Raw genomic sequence first — 22,062 nt, forward strand, 5'->3', positions numbered from 1 at the left:
CATCTTAAACTATTCCGATCACCAAATATATTCGGGTGAATGATCATGAAAATGTAACCATCGGTTGAACTTGGCAGAAAATTGTGATGGCTCCAGGGACCACAGAAGCCGGTGTAATAAACTGGAGTCACGTTGTTGGTGGCTTCATTCCATGCATAGCTGTATACCAGCCATGTGTTATCACAAAATTGCTATTATTGCTTTGCCAAGCCCAAAAGACGAACGTTGCTCAAATTTGAAGCCGAATGCCAGCCAGACCCGGTGTCCTGTGTAGGTTGGGCGAGAACTAGTCATAATGATACGGTCGGTCTCCATGTGGAGAAAAAATTATTTATTAGATGAGATCCATCAATTCAGCAGTGGATTAGTCAAAGATATATCAATATATAATGCATCTATTGCTCTTTTTCTCTCTCTCTCTCTCCCTTTTTTTTTTTTTTTTTAATCTGTATTTGTGCATATGGGTTTGCCGTTGGATCTGATCCAACCAATCATTTTTTTCCCTATGTGGACTAGTCGGTTTAGACCCCAGCCAATTGGATATGACTCGACCCCACTACCGACCTTGCTCCTAAAAAATGCTAGGCTGTTGTCAACCTTGATTTCCCCGGAATTTCTCTCACGGATTTGAATTCGATCTCGACGAGATCTGGATGCGATCATCCACCCACCTGGGTGTTATAAATCTTGGCAAGAAATGAAAGGGTCCGGCCGTTCCCATTCCCCTTCTGCCTGCTGAACATGGAACAAGGATCGGATCGGAATAAAGCAGGTACGATCGTCTCTTCTTCTTCTTCTTCTTTTTTTTTTTTTTGGTGGATTCTTTCTCCGTGGTTCATGATCTCTTGTTCCGATATCCTTTCCCCACCTCCTCGAGAAGTCGTCGTGGAGGCAATGGAATCGCCAAATTGTTATGGATAATGGGGAGCTTTGCTTGGTGAGAAATGAATAGATTATTTTTCGGGCCATCTCTCCTTGTTATTATTATAGCGGAAACCAATAATTTACGAATGTGCAATTCCCATAACATAAATGGATGAAAAAAGATTGCTAGAAATTCTTCAACGTTTAAAATAATATACAGGGAATTAACCTCCTTGCAATAGCATGTATTATGTCAAAAATTGGAAGTTATTTTCGCAGTATCGGAGCATCTCCTCCCATAAATCGCTCAAAAGGAAGGAGTTGTATTCCACTGACTCCGTTAACGAATCGAGGATGAGCTAGGGTTTCGGGCTGGTGGATAATAATGAAGGAATTAGGACTGGAACGTGGTATGGAGGGGTTCTCTTTTGTCTTTTCACGTTAATGACCGTGACTGTGACTGGATTCTTATTTCTCTAAAATCATTTCCAAATCTAATATTAGGGTTGGAAACTCTAGAATTGGTGGGGAGACTGGAAGGTGATTTGTGACACATGGACCTGGGAATGTCGGCGGGCCAGGTCTAAGGGATTATTTTGACTAGGCCCAAGCAAATGACTTGGTATGAAACAATAAATGCCATCGACATCATTACATGGACAACTCGGATGAATTTTTAGTCATTTCTGGAGAATAGAGGTTAAGCAATGTTACCTTAATATGTCATTTATTTTAAGGTGGATGACAAATTCTGTGTGCGCTTTCAGTTTTAAAGGTGCATTTTCTTGGTCTTGGGCCAAATGTTGACTCGGACTTGTATAACATATATGTCCAAGTAAAAGCGCTCGATTAGAACGATCGAGGATCGAGTGTTTTGAAGAAATTTTCTAATAGTTAGATCACGGTTTAGGTGAAGGTAATTTAAGGACGCAAGCCTTTTAAAGGACGTTACCTGAGGATATATATGATTGCATTTACTTACACTTGCTGCCACCATGCATCACAGGTGACTGTGGTAGCTACCACTAGGAAAATGGTTCATCCTACCACTGTAGAGAGCGATGCCCATACCGGCACTTGGCAAACTGTAGCTGCTTGCCTATTCTTTTCATTTTCTAAACATTACTCTTCACCTACATTTCATTTGACATTTATCGCCTACTTTCATTTGACATTTATCGCCTACAATCAATTAGTATAATACTCTTTTACATGCTCATACTTATGGTTGTTTATTTAAAAGATTTTGAGGCCTGGCATCCCCTTTTATCTCCTCCCGCGCACCCCCCCCCCCACCCACCACACAAAAAAAAAAATAAAAAAAAAATAAAGATTTTTTTACATATATGTCCTCCTAAACATTCAAATTTACGTGAATATCCTTTCAAAATTAATATTTATATGTATATCCTCATAAAATATTTATTTTGCATGTATATCTTTTTTTTTTATTTTTTTGTATATACCCACGTCATTTAATACCATTAAAAAATGAATGGTTCAAAATTTAAATGACTAAAATATTTTTATGGATAAATATAAAAAAAAATTTATAAGGATATATATAAATAGCAATTTCATGAGGATATTCATACAAATTTGAATGTTTAGAAGGATACACATATAAAAAATTTTAATTTAATTTTTATCTATTTTATCTAGATGGATTCAAGCCCTCTTACTTTACAATGTAGCAACATATTACATATTATAATAATACGATGATGATATTGTATAATATTTTATATATTAGAATACTATATTATATTATATTTTTATGCAAGATAGGGTGATTATGTCCATTTTATAACAATATGATCAACCTTAAATACTTCACAAAAATATTTTCGATAAAAATTGTTAAAATAAAATATTATTACATAATGTCTAAATCCACAACTATGTCCATTCTATGCAAATATATATGCTATCCATCTAATATCAGGTTTAAATACTTTTTTTATAAGCCTATTATTATATATTAGGAGAAACATGGATTCTTACAATTTGTCTATTTTTTAGATAAAATAATTTTGATTATCATTTGATAGAAAGATCATTTTATCTATATAAATTAATAAATTAAATAAATTTATTATTTTAGTTGTATATGTTAATTTTTTTATTAGAATAAGAAAAGAATTAACAAACCAAGAGATGTGTATTTATGTTAAAGATTTTTTGCATTTATATCCTTCTAAATATTCAAATTTACGTGAATACCCTCGTCAAATTGCTATTTACATATATATTCTTATAAATTTTTCTTTTTGTATATTTATCCATAAAGATATTCTAGTCATTTTAATTTTTAACGGTGTTAGATGATATGGATACATATGCAAAAAAATATATTTTATGAGGGTATACATGCAGATATCAATTTTGAAATGATATTTATGTAAATTTGAATATTTGAGAGGGTATACATGTAATTTTTTTTTTAACACAAAAGTTAAGCATCTTTAAGTTAAATTGATTACATTTGTTGCTCTACTGCCTTTATGGATAAGTCTTGATCTATTAAATTGAACACAGACTCCATTTATTTTACCGCATGATTCATACATTATGCACCCAAGCTAGCTGGAGAAGACTCTTGATTCAAAATCTTTCCATTATTAGCATATTATTTTGATGAGATAAAATGTTGCATGAGAGCACTTTTTTTCTAATATAGAGTATGTCTCTTGGCTTCATGGCGCAGTTTGCCAATTTATGCTTGCATAAGTTTCGACGTTCATGATACTGCACCGAGTCTTATTTTCAGGAAGACATTTTGTGCATTTCTCGCAGCAATGCGAGATATATTTTGCTTAAAGGGAGTTTGTGGTTATTGCAGCGTAGATGATGCTTTATTATGTACTAGTTAGCCTTTCGTAGGGAGTAAATAATCTGCACGGTGCATTCTTTGTACCTTTTAGGACGGTTGAGCTTCTCGGTGAAAAATGTTCCAGACTCAATACCTTGTACTAGATAACACTTGCACTTGTACTAGATATACATAGATTGGTAAATTAGGTGTTCTTCTTAATACCTTCTGTTCTTTGCTTGAAGTGCCGATAGAACTGGCGATAGAACTCATATCGGAAATTTTCTTTAAAAGTTTTTAAATCAGGAACGTCCCTGTTGAACCTTTTTTTTTGATTGTTTCAACAAGGTAATTGATTTTTGATATATGATATGGCATAAAAAAGATTTGTCTTGACAATGACATGTGACATTACCCTAGAATTAAGGGAATCTTTTAGGACAAAATCCCATCATACTCATTTTAAATCAAAATGTTGCAGCTTGGTCAGGATCGAGCTTAGGAGACATCAAACACAAGCTTGCTTTGACAGTTTGTGATGGGGTTTGGGGAGTTGTGCAAGAGGTTGATGCTTCTCATGAAAAGATGGGATCACAAAAAGAAAGAGAAATTTATCATTGTGTTGACGTCACCCGCTGCACATTGACCAATGACCGTGCCACGTGAGTGCAATCCAGCCCAAAAACTCCATTCCAACGTTGGTATTTTGATAACAAACATATGTTGCAGAGCACTATACTCAGTTAAATTGGGTTGGCTGGCTGAAAACATTGGTTGTCAATATAGTATCACTTGCCATTGAAAGCAGAGGAGAGCGATAGAGGTGGAAAAGAGAAGAATGAGGCATTATGTCGTTGAAACCCTCTTGTTGGGCTTTGGTCATGGTCATGGTCATGGTCATGGTCATGCATGGAAGCATTTCCCTAGGTGAAACGAATCAGCCCACCATCTCTTTTCTTTGCTTTTCTTTTCACAGTTAACCATTACCCCTTTAACTTCACCCGAGAGAATGGAAGACATATCATCCTATGGTTTTGAAACACCCTCATCACTAACACCACAGGAAAGAAAGAGAAGGAGCAAAAGCAAAAGCAAACCCACTCAACGCAAGGGGTCAGAAAAAGAAAAGGGAGGTGTAGTCGGATAAATAAATATCAAACGTGAGAAGAAGGCGGGGGAGGAGGGATCTAAAACAAAGGAAAAAGATGGTCAACACCATCCTCGAAGACTACCTCCATTGTCTTTCTTTATCGAAACTCACCAGTTTTCCTTTACTTCCTTTCTTTTGAGCAATTCACTTAGTGCATGAAAACTAATAAAAGGATGCTTTCTCCCTCTTCAAAAATTCCTTCAGTCTCTCTCAACAACGAGAAAGATGAATATCTGAGACATTGTGGTCCTTCGCTTATGTTTTGTCTTCTTTCAAATAGACATGGAGTAGATGCACATCATATGCTCACATATATTCATATACAGGTTTGCATACTCATATATGTAGATGGAAGTCAATGACAAAAGAGAGTCTAGAACGGTAATATCAGATTGAGGGGATAAGATTTGGTCGACCTCGTATGGTTGCCTGAATGTGTACATGTATGATTAATATATGCATGAGTGAGTTTCATCGTTTTATGCTGCGCGCATGTTTGCCTGGGGCTTGTATTTGGCTTGAAGAAGGAAAAGAATGTGATCGATGGTTGAAGTTGTAGCTCTTATTATGAGTATATATTCATCAAAAAGTTGATTGATTTTTTTTTTTTTTTTTTGAATGGACAAAAAAAGTTGATTGATATAAAGAAAATTCCATCAACATTGTCAATAAGATGGAAAACCATATATGGGCAAGCTTGATTGATTCTGGACCGCTTTCCTCAAGTCGATCAAACTAAGGCATCCTCCTTTTTTTTTTTTTTTTTTTGGCCTGAAATTATGCTGAAATTAAAGGAATATTCGCTCTCGAGAAAATATTTGCTCAAAAGTAAAGCCTAGTTTTCCCAGTTGATGACCGTTAGGAAGTGGGCTTTTGGGGAAAAAAGACATGGCCCCCTTGTTCAGGATGGGAAGAAGTGGTCGGTGGGTCTCAAAGGTTTTTCTAATGTGTGGAAGCATTCACTTGTGTGCTGATTTAGATTATTTGCGTTCCATGTTCCTTCTTATCCAATCCTGGGTCAACATGAAGGTACCTCTCTCACGTTCGAGTCCAGGTGGACCTGAGCTAGTTGTGCCACATCAGCATGGAAGGCCCCCCCTCACTGCGCTTGTCTATGCCTTATTTGAGGACCGAACTATGGCGTGGGGGCTTGGAATAGATTTGTAGGCCCACATTGATTTCTTTGTCGCTTCACCGGATTCTCAGATCGTGCAAGTTTTCAACCGAAATGCTCAATCCTTCTGGAAATATAATCCAGTATGATTAATTCTTTACATTATCAGTATTTCTGGGCGTGCAAACAACGGACACGAATAAGAGATCTATGACCTTTTGAATTATTGTTAAGGAATGTCTCCCGGTGTGAATCTATGGCCTTTGGAATTATTGAGAAAGGGATGGTAACGTGATCGAGAATAAGAGATCGGAATGGGTTTTCCCCAATATGGGAATTGATTCTTAGGACAAAAGTATAATCTAAACACGGACACGACGCCACCTTCAAACTGGTAGCATCTTGGCCACACACGCTACTCAGGGTAGGCACATCCACCGCCACAAATGGCAGGTGCATCTAAATTTCTCCAGACCGTACATTTATGTTTGGGCTTTGTTTTGACCTGATTCACCGTCTTCTCATTTGCTCTGCTGTCATCTTCCTATTTTATCTAGCGTTTCTCTGTATACTCTGCCTGTCTATTGTGTATATTGTTTCTCCTCAATACAAGAATTGGGTTGGGTGGCCTAGCTCAAAAAAACAGAAAAAGAACGGGAAAGAAAATAAAGCTGGTTGTCCGATCACATTACAAACAATTTGACTGCAATTAAACCTATGCATCAAGCGATTGATTAGTCTCACTAGCTAAGACATATTTATTCGAAATATGAAATGAGCACCCTAAAAGAGGACCCATCCTGAAAAAGGAAAACTAGGACACGCATCCAGCTCTTAAAAACCTCTAGGCCAGCATCATCATCGCATACTTGATGAGATTTAACGTGATAAGTGGGGTGAGAATCACGTAAAGAGGCGATGTTGGAAGTCGGATGCCGAATTACGTTCTACATCATGATGCACATGCACTTCGCTCCTACCCACGTCTAAAAAGAAGTTACTAAGAAAGCCGATTTCAAATTCCCCCTTATTTTTCTATCCTTAGCATCCCTCTCAATGTCCTTTTTCTTCTTTTCCTTCTTGTAGTTTTCCGTGATTCCATTGTTCAAGGAATGCAGGTGGAAAAAAAGAAAAGAGAACATCCCCGGGCCTCCACACACATCTTGATTCGCAATTATTGAGGCCCGCGAGTATAAAAGCCCCCACAAACCCCCACCCTAAACGACAGCAGCACACAAGCTCACAAGCCATCCTCTCTTCTCCGACTCCTCCCCAGCATTCCCTCTCTATCGCTTCCTAGGTAAGCCACTCCTGGTCATTCTCCTCAGCTTTCTGGTTCGGTCTTTTCCTCCATCTCTCTGTGCTCTTGTATGCTTTCATGAGCAGCAGAATGATGACCCCGTAGCTGCATCTGATGGCTCACTACATGTGATCCAAGTCCAGGTACAAGGTGCAGGAGGCTTGTCATCTAGTAGTAGTTTAGTTGCGGATGGAATTAGTACTGTAAATACGGTTTCGAACCTTCAATTACGGGAGGAGGATCTTGATTTGTTTCCCTGCTTTGCTTCAATAGCTTTTAGATCTTCTTGTTTGTTTATTGGTTCTTCTTCTTTTTGCTCCTATTTCCTAATGCGCATTCTCTTTCATAAACTACTATCTACCAAGTTCAAGAAAGATTGTTACAGCAGCTTTTTCTTTTCTTTTTTCTTTTTTTTTTTTTTTGGAGTCTCTACTCTTTTTACCTGCCTGCTTTCAGGCCTAGATGTTACTCCATTTTTTTTTTTTTTTTTTTGTGGCAATACTAGGAGACGTCTGCCAGTGACGATAGATATGCCGATTAATTCTGTCTTATATTGTGTCTGTCGTGTGATTAAGCAATGATTTTTCTGTCTTGTTGTTGTGATGGCGGTAGGGTTTGAGAAGATGAACAGGAAACCAGGAGACTGGAACTGCAGGTCCTGCCAGCACCTCAACTTCAGCCGGCGCGATTCATGCCAGCGTTGCGGCGAGCCCAGGTCCAGCAGCGACCGCTCTGACTATGCCAGCTTTGGTGGCGGCGGCGGCGGCGGCGGCGGCGGCCGGGCCGGCTCCTCCTTTGGCTTCAGCGGATCCGATGTCCGGCCGGGAGACTGGTACTGCTCATGCGGCGCCCACAACTTCGCGAGCCGCTCCAGCTGCTTCAAGTGCGGTGCGTTCAAGGAGGACTCCGCCGTCGGCGGTGGTTTCGAGGGCGATGTGCCGCGCTCCCGGGGGTTTGGCTTCGGCGGTGGTCGTGCCGCCTGGAAGTCTGGAGACTGGATTTGCACCAGGTGTCCTTCAATCCCTTATCTTCTCTTCCCTCGCTCTTTCGCTGAAATTTTCTTTTAGATATAAACTTTTTAAGCCCCGGTTGCGGACATGGCTGCGCTGATTCCATTGCAGTTACAGACGCAACCTAGTTTTGTTTTCTTTTCTCCCATTTTCCTCACAAAAGAACGACTTTGGAGGGCTGTAGATAAGATAATACGACGGGGAAACAAACACGCGTCGCTGCCGCCTACCTTGTCTAGCTAGGTGCTACTGCTAGCTAAGGTTACACCTGTTCAGAAAGTACGGGTTCGAATCATGTGGTTAGCTCCCAACACCAAACACCTTCCTCAGCATGACACACTTGTACTTGAAACCGTGACATCTGTCGCACTACCTTACGCTCCTTCCTCAGAAATATATTTCTGATGTAGAGATATATTCACCATGGATCTGCGACACCACGTTTGCAACATATGGTTGGCCTGCATGTAGTTGATCTGCTCCGGTTCTATAAATGTACTTGGCTAATGACGTTGGAACATGTCATCAGGTCGGGCTGCAATGAGCACAACTTTGCGAGCAGGATGGAGTGCTTTCGGTGCAATGCACCTCGGGAGTCTGGTAGTCCATCTCGAGCATTGGACCTCTCTCTCTCTCAATCAATCAATCAAAATTTACTTACAATTTCGCCACCATAATTTGGCTTTCATGTTTCATTTCCTGATTCAATCCCTGGCTTTCCGTTGCAGGAACTGAAGTCTAAGGAGTAGACCAAGTGAGATAAGATGAACATGAGACATGAAATCATATGATATAGTAGTAATCTCAAGTATCACTAGCTTTGTTCCTAGCCAACTTTTTACTTTTCTTCTTAGAAAAAAAGGAAAATCTTCTTCTTCTTTTTTTTTTCGTTTTTCTTCTTTTGGTTTTAATGCCCCTAATGGAACCATGGCTGAACACCCATCTTCCATGTGGGAGTGTCCTGTCCCAGTTTTTTGTTCGCTTCTGAAGTTGTATGCCTACCTTCCTTTGCTTTAGAAGTATAATTATCTAGTTGTGTTGTTGCCTCTCTTATTAAATTGTTTGGGAAATTGTCTGTGTGATGCCTTAAAGATGGGCTTTTTAAATTCTCGTAGAATGGGTGGGGATCCTAAGATCCTTAAAATATCTACTGGCAAATCCCTTTGTCTATCTTATGAATGGAGAAATTATATATTCCAGCACATGCTCTCCTCCCGTACATCTCCTGTGATGGGATGGGTTGGATATGTTCTCACACCCATAATGCAAGTGGTCCCAGAAATGTCTTGGGAAACCGCTATCAAAGCTGGTTCACATTTTGAGAGCACTTACAGAAAAGGAAGGAGATGATGGGCCATAACTATGCCTTTTCTTGCAAACACTGCAGAACAAATTATGGTCTTACGATTATAGGGATGTATGCCCCTTCAATTCAAAAGAAGAAGAAGAAGATTATAGGGATATATGTGATCCACTTTATTTTCTAAAGTTTAACAATAATTTTCTGAAAAAAAAAAAGGGTTGGGTTGGGGTGGGGGTGGTTCGACTTTGGAACGTTGCATGGAAACTCATCAGGAGGCCTGCAGAGAACATCGATTTGTTGAGGATGATAAATGGATGAAATGCTGTTAAAAGTTTCGTAGGTCATTCACATCCCTTTTGTCCCTATTCTGTGTTCCCCTTTCAAAAATTTGGTCTGCCAGGATTGAACATCTCCTGTCTTTCTTATTGCAACATTTAATTCTGACATGCGCGGCCACCAGCCTTGTAATAGACTTCACGCATTACCGCGAGAAAAGACATTAAAATTAACGAATAAGCTCATTTTTATGCTGCCTGGTCGTCTCCATTCAAGACCGATCCATTCCCTTCATCATCTTATGACATCACGGGAGAAAACACGCTCAATTGTTTCTCCAATTTCTGGCCAGGCTTATCTTCAAGATTTCCTTCAAGTTTGGCTCAAGCGGAAATATTCGATCCATTTGTCCCTCATCAAAATTGAGTTTAAAACATAATTCACTATTAAATTGGACATTATTACTGTAGAAGAGGAATACATTTACCGAGAGATGCATTCGTTAAATTGCTTACGTACCTTGGATTCTCTTTTGAGTCGACTTTACAAAGGCTTCCTAGATTGAGCTCCTCCATGTGCTATCGGTCAAAGACGTCCATGACACATTCATGAACGTATCCCTCCACCCTCCTTTACTTCAACTTTTTAGCGAGATTCTTCTCTCCCCTCTAAGCCAACTTTATGTTACTTCAGCTTTGTGTTGGTTTACCAGCTTTTATCATATCTTGTACGAACCTAACTGATTAAAGAGCTCTTCTGTGGTGATATCTTCTTGGTTCTTTTAGTGATGCATCAGTACGTACTTGTATTTACGGAGCAGGCCTTTCGTCTGGATGTTCATGGCAGATCATGGATGACAAATACATGCAAAGTCCTTTAACCAACTAGCAGGTGAAGCTAAGGCCTTCAGGTCTCCAACTAGCAACCTGTGGAACTCCGGCAGTGTATTTGGCCATCCAAAATTGCCGGCGTGGGTTGCTAAGTCTCGTTTGCTTGTGGAGACTAGAAACTTTTTAAGGTGATTCTAACATACTCGTTAAATATTTTGAAGCAACTTTTTGACCATAAGTTAACAAACATATATATACTAAAAAAAAAACTCTAAATTATAGCTTTTGGACAAAAATCTCTACTTGAAATATATCACGGAGCCCTTTTCACCTAAAAGACCAATTTCAAATCCAGGCAATGAATTCTATTAAAAATAATTTATAAGTTAATAATAGTTTATAATAAATTTTTTGGTAGCATAATATGATATAATATAATTATCATCATTATCATTGAGTATAATAGTCAAATTACAATATATGATATTATTATACTGTAAAAGCATTATAACAAAATACTACCACAATTCACTCAAAAAAAAAAACCACTACAATATATTAAAATAATAATATATTATAATATCATCATAATATGATATTATAATTCTGATAAATAATATGATAAAAATATTATTATATTTTGATACTTTTAAATAATAATATTTATTTTTTATTTAGATTAAATATTTAAATAAATAATTCATAAATTAGAAATATTTTAGTTTTGATAGCACAAAAATTTAAAGAATTGAAGGCATTATACAATATCTTTTATTTTTATTATTATTGATATTAAAAGCACTTTCTTTGATTACTAAACTGATACTAAAGTTCTCCAGCACTTTAAAAATATAGTTATAAATAATAAATAATTTTTATGAAAACTATTTATAGTAAAAACTCTATTGCCTAAAGCCCTATAAATAAAAACTCTACTACTTTGAACAGTGATAAATGGGGTATGAATCTCTCCTCTTAAAGAATATCAGAATATCTATTTTAATGATGACTAAAACTTTCATGGATTCCTTTAGTTCATGTGCCTCCACGTTTCCCCGTCTGTCATTGTAAATTATATATATTAAAATAACGACTAGGAGAGAAATCATTACTTGCGGCCATATTATATTCTTCTCTTTGCGAAGCCGTCTCACTGCCTCTGTTTCCTTTCTCTGGGTTTGAGGTCGTTTCTTGACCAGCCATTGATTATCCAAAAATATAATGTTAGCATACGTTCCACAAGCCAAATTGTCGCTTGAGGTTGTTGCGGAGAATACCTCCTTCTTCCTCTTCTTCTTCTTCTTCTTCTTCTTCTTCTTCTTTTTAAGAGAAAAAGCCCAATAAGGAGAATTGAACTCGTCGGGATAGATCGTCGCTTAGCCAATCATCTCACATTCTCATATCCCTACCGACTAAATTTACGATGACTATCTCTCGTCCTCATCTCTGTATCGACTAAGCATATGACATTATAAATTGATCCGACTTAAATTGATGGAATATGACCAAATTGGTATTTGACTGACTTGACTCGACATACAATCAATATCTGACCGACGACTTCCTCGACGTGTTACCGACTATCTTAATCTCACGAATCTGGGGATCAAACGATGGTTGTTCGGCACGAGTATTAACTATCTGCGGGCGTGGGCCGTAATAGTTGCCCACGAATTGTCAATTATTCGATCTTAATGGCAGTTAATGAGATAACCACCTAGTAAATATCATAATTCTTACGTCTCGTATTTTAGGGACGAAAATTATACAGTAACGATATTTCTCACCCTATATATAGCGGTAACGACAATATTTATTGGAGATATTTTGATTAAGTATACATTACCGCCATTCAAAAATTATTAAGTACCAACCCCTTATGATATTTATTTTATCTTCTCTTTTCGAAAAATAAGCATGGGATCCATCAATTTTTTTATCATCTCTTTATTTTTTTTTTTATTTTAAATATAATAATCTGATATGAAAATTATTTTTTCATATCAGATTACTCCCAACCAAATGGACAAATGGATCCTTAATCCAGAGATAAAAATAACCAACGATCGGTAACTTGGTGGGGTTGGCAGTTTGCATCACTTTCCCACCGCTTTAGTGCAAGGTTTTGTGGTGTGTTTAGTTGGACAAACAGCCCACTACAGGGACTCGATATCGAACGAGTGAAGATTCCTTCAATTCCGTCTGGTATTCCGAACAAGTGTTTGGATATGATTGGAAAGTTTACCAATCAAGACAATATTATTGATCAATAGATCATAATATATATGTTGGAAGGTTTTTGGAGTAGGCCGATAATATGAAGAGATTGAAAGATATCCAGCCCATTAAGCTTGTGCCAGTATATCTCAACCATATAAACAATCGACCATAACTCGCTTGTCTAAGCCCAACAATTTCAACTAAAAGCTGTTCGATCCTTGGTCGGCCAGCACTTGGTCCAACCCCTGGTCGTTCGGCTTTTAGTTCTAATAGCTATTCGGCCAGCACTTGGGACTGATTCCTGATTAAACAGCTTTCTCTCCCCCAACTGTTAGTCTATAAATTTTGATGACCTCCAGTCAGATAAAGTACAGAATGATTTCGAGTCAGTTGGTATCCAACACCGAGCCCTAATCGATCTAAACCGACTAAATCAAAATTCAAAAAGCTAGCGCCAATCAGATAATAACTATTAGGGAGCAGATAAGGCAACTGTGATGTCTATGATATGGAAACCTCTTGAACAGTTGGCGTATTATGCAAAATCTGCCTCAAATCTCGTATAATCATGCTAGCCCACCTGCTAACTATGACTTCGACCTTTGTTTATAAAATGAGACAAAAAGAGGGACCCCAGGTACATAATTTTTTCTAAGCCCCACGCTCCTCTATTTATTGGTTCTACTAGCTAACTTGGGCATCGGAGGGTCTCCGTCTGAATACTTTTCGATCTGGACTTTTTGCAGGTACACCATCCTGAGGCCCTATTCACACCTTCAACTCTAGCAAATCCGATGTCAATGAACTTTAGCACAAACAGATAGGCGCTAGAGGAAGAGTCTAATCCAAATCGGAGGAGTGCAAGTCTAGGACAATATCACCATGCCACCAAAGAGAGCAGCAACTTCTCACCAAGCACGATCTCACAACATCGGCATAGCAGTTTCGTAGCAAGAGGAGAATCATGCCAACCAGTCGGCCCTGCCACCTCCGATGGGAGTCTTGGCTCCCCCGCCTGCAGCAATCATCGTGGAGCAGTTCAACCTACATTTTCAATAGGTTCAAAATCTAATGGTGGTGGTCCAAGCAATTCAATCTGCTCATGCGCCACCTCCTGTGGGGCAGACACCATTGCCTGTGGTGCAGATGGTTCCTCCACCATCTCCTGTGGCACAATCTATATCGAATCCACCTCCAATGGTCTTTTAGCCTGCGGTATTGCTACATCATGCCGAAACAGTTCCACCACCTCCACTTGAGTAGTCCTGAATCCCGAAAAGACATATTGCTCACCAGCGCCACCCCAGAAGCCCAGATCCAAGAAGACGATGCGCCTTTAGCCTCTTGTTGGGGCATGATTCAAATCTGGACCATCGATCTCCTCATCAATCAGCAACTCGTGCCACTCGAGATCTTGAAGTTGAATGGAGGCTCCAAGAGTTGGACCAATGGATTGAAGCAATCCACAACCACACCCCTGCATCACCTGATGAGTTTGACATTGCTCCACCTTTCAATTATGAAATAATGCAATAACCACTCCCATGATATTTTTAGATCCCTTAGTTGGAGATATATGATGGGACCACTGACCTTACTGATCATCTAGGGGGCTTCAGGGCAAAAATGCTCCTTCTGGAGGCCTCGAATGCTATCCTTTGTCGGGCCTTCCTATCAACCCTCAAGGGAGCCGCTCGATATTGGTATTCTGGCTTGAAGTCGAAATCGATTCACTCTTTTGGACAGCTGAGCTGATTTTTTTCTAATCATTTTGTTAGTAGCTATCGACAGTAGAAATGGTCTGACTTTCTCCACACCATCAAGCAAAAAGAGAGAGAAACAATACATTGTTTTATTAACTGTTTCAACTTGGTTAAATTGGAAGTGTGCGACATTAATCAGTCGGTCGCAATATCAGTCCTAATGAATGGGATGCAAAAGAACAACTTCAAGAAGTCTCTGATAAAAACCTATCCCCAAGACTATGCTAATATGATAGTCTGGGTGGAGAAGTATGCATGAACGGAGAACGTGTTCGTGCTAAAAGTACCAACTCTTCCACGGCAGAGGGAGAGTCATAGAAAATTAGGAAGAATAAATCGTCAAGACTGGAAGAGAGGTCCAGATGGCGTTCAAAGTCTCCACCTTATCAGCAAAGAAATGATTTCCCTCCCAGAAATTGCTGGTCGAGGAGTCCTCAATGGGGAGGACGGTGTGCCTCCCCATCGAGAAGATTCAATAACTACACTCCCTTGATGGAGCTGAGGAAGAATTAGCTGATACAAATCAGAGGGCAGATTCCAGAGGCTACACCAATGCGGACTCATCTGGCTCGGAGAAATCCTAATAAGTACTATCTGTATCACAAAGATCATAGACATGACACAGTGAAATGCTTACAGCTCTGAGACAAGATCGAAGAGCTCATCAGGTGTGGCCGTCTAGATCATTTCATTTAGCGCAGGAGAGAGCAAGAGAATCGATAAAGATCCCTACGGCCTTGGGTGCAACCACCACCAGTTGAGCCCTAAGGAGACCAGCCTCTGGTCGGAATAATCAATACAATCGCTGGGGGGTATCACGGGAGGGATGCTAGTAATGAAGGAAGGTCCACAAGGAGAAGGATAGAAGAGCCAATCACTTTTACTGAAGAGGATGCCTGAGGAATCCAATTCTCGTCCCATGATGTGGTGGTTGTATTTATGAATATTGATAAGCATCTTATACGCCGTATTTTGGTTGTTAATTAAAGCTTGATAGATATTTTATATTTTGATGCTTTTAAAAAAATGAGATTATTCCCTAGCAAGCTCAGGAGAGTGGAGGCCTCATTGGTCAGTTTCATCGGAGATGCAATCCCAGTGAAGGGGGTTATCACGTTGATCGTGAAAGTGGGTCAATACCTACGTCAGTCCACTGTCCAAATTGATTTTCTTGTCATCCGACGACCCTCGACCAATAATGTAATTCTTGGATGTCCTGACCTGAATGTGTTCCATGCTGCTGTGTCAACTTATTGTCTGAAAGTGAAGTTTCCTACCACCTATGAGATTGGAGAGCTCTGTGGAGATTAAGATCTGGCGCAGCACTATTATCATATCTCATTGCAAGGAGCCAAAATTGTGGAGATCTATCTTGTCGAGAGACTGGATACCCATGACGAGCTAACAAAAATTTGAGATAAACTGGTCGAAGACCTCATCCCTATTCCCCTGAAGGATGGAAATAAAAAGCATATTGTCCGGATCGGATCAAATCTGGATCAGATAAGTAAAGAGCAACTAACTTTATTTTTGCAGAGAAATGCAGACATCTTTGCATGGACTCTAATGGATATACCAGGGATCGATCCCTTGGTGATGGTGCACAGCTTGAACGTGGATCCAAAGTATCGTCTGTTCAAGCAATAGAAGAGGAGCTTTACATCAGAGCATCAGAAAACCATTACCAAAGAAATTAATAAGCTCCTTGATGCTGGCTTTATCCGGGAGGTCCAATATCCTGACTGGATATCTAATGAAGTCATGGTGAAGAAGGTGAACAGCAATTGGTGGATCTGCATAGACTTCACCAATTTGAATAAGGCATGCCCGAAGGATAGCTACCTACTATCGAGGATTGATCAGATGGTGGATGTCACGTGACTGTCATGGTACTCCTGTGATACCTTGAAGGCTCCAACTGCTTGAGCCTTCTCCTTGGCAAAGGCGGATGATGCCTTGTACTCCTCCATAGCATAGCGCTTGGCCTCCCGAACATGCTCTTCAACCCTCTTTTCAATCTCTTTTTCCCTCTTCTGTGCAAGAGCGAGATTGACTTTCGCCTTCTTGAGAGTCTCCTGGAGGTGCTTGATGTTGGTTTTGAGTTTTTCCACCTTTATTCAGGTGGCTAGAGCATCCTTTTCGGCCTTTGTTTCTGCCTCTTGCACCTTCCTTTCAGCCTCCCATACCCCTGCTTCCCTGGCCGAATGATCTACTAAGTTGACAAGGACATGAAGCAGCTGCATCCAAACAAGTTAAGTAAAGAAAATGAAGCGAAGAAAAAAAAGTGAATAGTTAAAGTAATACCTTATGTCCAACCATCAGAGACAGCCTCTTGAGGCTAGAGGCACTCATCTTCCCGATTTATTCCAATTCTGCTGGGATTATGGAGTTTTTAATTGATTCTTGAACTGCTTTTCAATCTTGAAAAAATAAGTCCTCTGGAATGTCATCGAGAGGAACCTCCTCTTCATTAGCTAAGTTCTTAGAAGTCCTTAGTTGGGTTGGGATATTGGAAGGCTGGGGCTATTCAATATGCCCTTCTCAGGAATCAATAGTCAAAGTTGGAGCTGGAGCAGGTGTTGCCAATACCACTCCGATCTCGATAGAAAAAGTTTGGTCACTCGAGATAGACTGTTTACTGGACTCGACAGCTTTCAACTTCCTTTTCTTTTCGGCTCTAGTAGCCCAAGTTTTTCTCTTCTGGAGAGAGTGACCTTCAAGTTAGCAAAATTTTTTGCCGAAGGTTCCATATCTGCAACCATTCAACAGACGTCGGATTAGAAAGAAACAAATAGAAAAGAAAGTTGAAAAGTATAAACAACTCCACTCACTCTGAGACTCATTTGGATAGAGCCCTGTTGAGAAGAGGGACTCATCGGATAGGAGTTCTTTCAGACGAGGAACTTTGTATTCTTGGAGATCTTTAAGTGCCTTCTTCTCCTCGGCACTCAGCTCTACAGCCTTCAGAGATGAAGCTTCAGGCTGATCCCACTTAGAAATATCCCAATCATCTATATAAGAGCAGGAGATGAAGAGAAATCGCTTCTTCCACCCATGAATGGATGAAGGAGCATCGGTAACCAGAGGGGTAACACTCCTCTGTGATGAGACATACCATCAATCGGTGTATGGATGTCTCTTTAGAGTGAAAAGTGCTCGAAAAAAGGAGATAGAAGGTCGGATTCCTGTCCGAGAAAAAAGGATAAGAAAACCTACAATATATCTAAAGAAATTTGGAGAAATTATGCAAAAAGATCCCATAAAACTTTAAAAGTTAAAGAATGAAAGGAGAAATGAGAAATCTAAGATCCGTTCGAAAAGCTTCATCATATACAGCTAGTCGGCCAGGAGGAAGACTATGGACATGAGCATCGGCATCAAGAAGTTTAAGATAGAATTCTTTCAGAATGAAATACTGAGCCCAGATCAAGACCAAATCATCCAAGTTTAGCACAGATTGAATCTCGTCAGGCCTGGCCATAGGATTAGTCTTGGATTTAAGATTTTTTGGGTCTTTCATTCCCTTCCGCACTGGATCCTTCTCCAAAACGAGATGCTTACTCACAGAACCCTCAGAGTCTGCCATAGGGGGAAAACAAAAAAGAAAGAAAAAAAAAATGAAAGAAGGCAAGGAAAGCCTACCCTCGATCAAAGACTCAGAGAGAGACGTCCACCTTCCAAAAGTCCCTCTTGCAGTGAAGAAGGGAGGACAATGAGAGAGAAAAGCCAACTGCAGAAGATTGGGACGAAGGAATAGCAATGGCAAAAAAGAGAAGACTCTCAGGAGGGCGGCAAGGTGAAAGTGCCCGGAAGGAAGTATAACCATTTTAAATAGAGGGGCATCCGGCCTTCAGGGGATTTCAAATCGATACAGATTCCCAACACATGCCACACGTCAGCCTCCTATTGGTTATAGGCATACCGTCAGTTTCAGCATTAAATGCACCACAGCAAGATGAAGGTGGCATCCGCACAGGCTTCAAAATGAGCTCATGATTATATCATCATCACCTTCGCCTGAAAAATTATGTGCACACATCTGTTTGAAAAATTCTTTCATATCCCCTACCATTTAATCGCCAAGTGAGTACTCCCATAGCCCGACCAGAGCTCGGACTAGGGAGTAGGGGGGTATGTATTAAAAAAAATTTGGAGTGGGCCGATAATATGAAGAGATTGAAAGATATCCAGCCCATTAAGTTTGTGCTCGTATATTTCAGCCGTACAAACAATCGACCATAACTCGCTCATCCAAGCCCGACAATTTCAACTAAAGGCTATCCGATCTTTCGTCGGCCAGCACTTAGTCCGATCCTTGGTCGTCCGGCTCTTAGTTCCAATAGCTACTCGGGCAGCACCTGGGATCGATTCCTGATTAAACAACTTTCTCTCTCCCAACTATTAGTCATCTATAAATTTTGATGACCTCCAGTCAGATAAAGTGCAGTATGATTTTGAGTCGGCTGGTATCTAACATTGAGCTTTGATCGGCCTGCACCAACCAAATCAAAATTCAAAAAGCTGATGCCAATCAGATAATAACTGTCAAGGAGTAGATAAGGCAACCATTATCTTCATGACATGAAAATTTCTTGAACAGTTGGTGTATTACGCAAAATCTATCTCAAATTTGATATAATCATGCCAGCCCACTTGCCAACTATGACTTCGATCTTCATCTATAAAAGGAGACAAAAAGAGGGACTCCATGTATGCAATTTTTTCTAAGCCCCATACTCCTTTATCTGTTGGTTCTATTAGCTGACTTGAGCATCGGAGGATCTCCATCAGAATACTTTTTAGTCTGAACTTTTTGTAGGTACACCACCCGGAGGTCCTATTCATACCTTCAACTCCAGCGAATCCGACGTCAACGAACTTTAGTACCAACAATATAATATAGAGTTTATAAATTTAGTTACTTTCTTCCTATTCTAAATTAAGTTAAACATTTTATTTGGTCAAATCAAAACTCAATTTCAAATATCCCATTCTTCCAATGCTTCACGGGTGGTGAGTAGACTTGGGCATTGCACCGTGCTTGGCCACGATACAAACGGACTGTGCTAAGTACGGCCCATTTACTCTAAACTTCGATCTGGCACAGCCTTACGCCAGGGTCCAATGGGTCGTGCCAGGCATGGCCCATGGCCTGTCAGGCCCGCGAGCCTGATGGGCAGCTCATTTTTTTTAAAAAATTTAGTCCAAACAAATTATGCCAGGCACGGCCCGTTTAAAGTCGTTTCAGACCGTACCCTTAAACGGGCCGTGCCTGGCATGGCCCATTTAAGGCCGTTACGGGCCAGGCCTGGCCCTTAACGGCTAAAACCCTTTTTTTTTTTTAATTTTTTTTGGGTTATAATAGCTACTTTAGGAAATGACCATTTTGACCCCTCCAACAGCCAAAAAATGGCTAGATTGAGGGGTATTTTGAAAAAATGAAAGTTTTGGGGCTTCTATAAATAGGGTCCTCTTCTTTCATTCTTACCACACCAATTTATCAAACTAATTCTCTCTCTCTCCAATCTCTCTACTCCTATTTATTCTCTTTTCTAGTAATTCTCCTCTCTTTCATTCAATATTTAGCAAGTAGCAATTATAGTTTAGCAATTCAAGAGTTATACAAGAGAAGAAAATATCATCTTTTGGAGGTCGGAGTTCAAGAGGTAGCTCTTCTGGCTTTACTCTCTTCCAACCCAGCCCTCCTCTTGCGGCCCAGCCCTCCTATTTCGGCTCTCCAACTCTCCACTCTACCTCTTCTTCCTCTTCGGCTCTACTCAATTTTCTTTTGTTGGTTATCGGTTAGTTTTTATTTTTTTTGTATTTACTCAGTTTAGTTGGTAAATTATGATGTTGAGAGTATTACTGTCATGCATGTCGGTATTCTCTCTATTTCTGAGGAAGGAGAAACTCTTCCTACTTCCTCTGAAGCCCCTTCTATTGAAGCTGGATCCTCTTCTCATAAGAGGACTAGTGCTGTATGGAATGATTTTGATAGAGTTTTAGTTGATGGAGTCTATAAGATAAAATATAAAAAATATATTAAATTATATAGTTGTGTCAGTACTGAAGGAACTAGCCATTGGAAGAGACATCAAGAGTCTCATAGGGTTAGTGATTCTCATCTTCAAAGCACCCTTAATACACAAAGGGGTGCCCTTGTAGGAACTTTTGCTTATAATCATGAAAATAAAAAAAAATAATTATAAAATGGATAGTTAAAGATGAATTACCTTTTAGCATATATGAATCTTTTAATTTGAAAAGTATGTTCAATTAATTTTACAACCTGCTTACAAAAGAATCAGTAGACGTACATTTAGAAGAATAGTTATGACTAATTATTTATGAATGAAGAATAATTTGATTGAAATTTTTTCTATCTTAAATGTAAAAGTATCATTAACTTCTGATATATGGACTGCATCTGTAGGTAGTATGCCTTTTATTTCTGTCACTACTTATTATATAGATAATGATTATCAGTTAAATAAGTACATTCTTGCTTTTCATTCTTTTGATTATCCTCATTCTGACCGACAAATATCCAATGCTATTTATCAAACTACAACTACATATGATATTAGTAACAAAATTATATCCATTACATTTGATAATGCATCTAATAATAATGTAGCTGTCCAATTATTAAAGAACTCTTTTCATCTCATTCTTAATGAGAATTTATTTCATATTAGATGTGAATATCATATTTTGAATCTTTCTATTCAAGCTGGAATGGGCATTGCTTAAGATATAATTGCAAGAATTAAGAATACAGTATCTTTTATCTAATCTTCAAGAGCACGATTACAAGAATTTAAACAATTGTGTTTAGACTATGGTAAATGTTTCAAAAAATTTATACTTGATGTAGTTATCCATTAGAACTCTACATATACAATGATTTATGATGCATATCCATATAAAAATTTGTTAAGTGCATATATAAATGATCATAGATTAGGCTTTATTTTGACTGAAAATGATTGAGAAAAAAAATTTACAAGATTTTTTAGTTAGCTTTTATAATGCTATAAATACTCTTTCTGGTATTTATTTTCTAACCTCTTGTACATTTTTACAATAAGCATATATAATTTGTGGTTAATTTGCACAATATAGATATGATGATATTTTAATACCTATTATTTATGAAGTAAAAAATAAATAAAATTAGTATTGAGATGTGGTATGTCCAATGCATAACTTAGCTGCTGTTTTTGATCCATGGATCAAATTAAGTGGCATACATATTTTACTCGATGTAATTGGTAAATATATGAATCATGATTCTAAAGCATCTAAAGTTAAGGTAACTAAGCTACATTATGATATTTTTGCATTATATGATGAAAAGATTCATGGATCTAGATAGTCCAGATCATCTTCATAATCTACTTCTAGTACCTCTCATTCA

The 22,062-nt window shown here is 38.9% G+C and overlaps 1 protein-coding gene across 3 annotated transcripts; it reads left to right on the forward strand.

Moving 5' to 3' along the window:
• Positions 1–615: 615 nt before the first annotated feature.
• On the forward strand, positions 616–9,298 carry LOC105047840 (RNA-binding protein involved in heterochromatin assembly dri1). 3 transcript variants are annotated; one of them, XM_010926942.4, is made up of 4 exons: positions 616–772; positions 7,853–8,249; positions 8,780–8,850; positions 8,979–9,298. In XM_010926942.4, the coding sequence occupies exons 1-4, from the start codon at positions 742–744 to the stop codon at positions 8,990–8,992; spliced, it is 513 nt and encodes a 170-aa protein (XP_010925244.1). In that variant the 5' UTR covers positions 616–741; the 3' UTR covers positions 8,993–9,298. The 3 variants fall into 3 exon arrangements, with proteins under 3 accessions (XP_010925244.1, XP_010925245.1, XP_073116722.1); XM_010926943.4 differs by lacking the exon at positions 616–772 and adding an exon at positions 7,085–7,240; XM_073260621.1 differs by lacking the exon at positions 616–772 and adding an exon at positions 7,363–7,383.
• Positions 9,299–22,062: the final 12,764 nt, after the last annotated feature.

The sequence above is a fragment of the Elaeis guineensis genome, chromosome 7 (assembly GCF_000442705.2).
Source record: "Elaeis guineensis isolate ETL-2024a chromosome 7, EG11, whole genome shotgun sequence".
Taxonomy (NCBI): Eukaryota; Viridiplantae; Streptophyta; class Magnoliopsida; order Arecales; family Arecaceae; genus Elaeis; species Elaeis guineensis.

Bases quoted from the DNA above. Each gene is read 5' to 3' on its own strand.
- LOC105047840 (XM_010926942.4), top strand. From the start codon at position 742: ATGGAACAAGGATCGGATCGGAATAAAGCAG. The intron at 773-7,852 runs GTACGATCGTCT...TGATGGCGGTAG, and splicing joins ATCGGATCGGAATAAAGCAG to GGTTTGAGAAGATGAACAGG. The intron at 8,250-8,779 runs GTGTCCTTCAAT...ACATGTCATCAG, and splicing joins GGAGACTGGATTTGCACCAG to GTCGGGCTGCAATGAGCACA.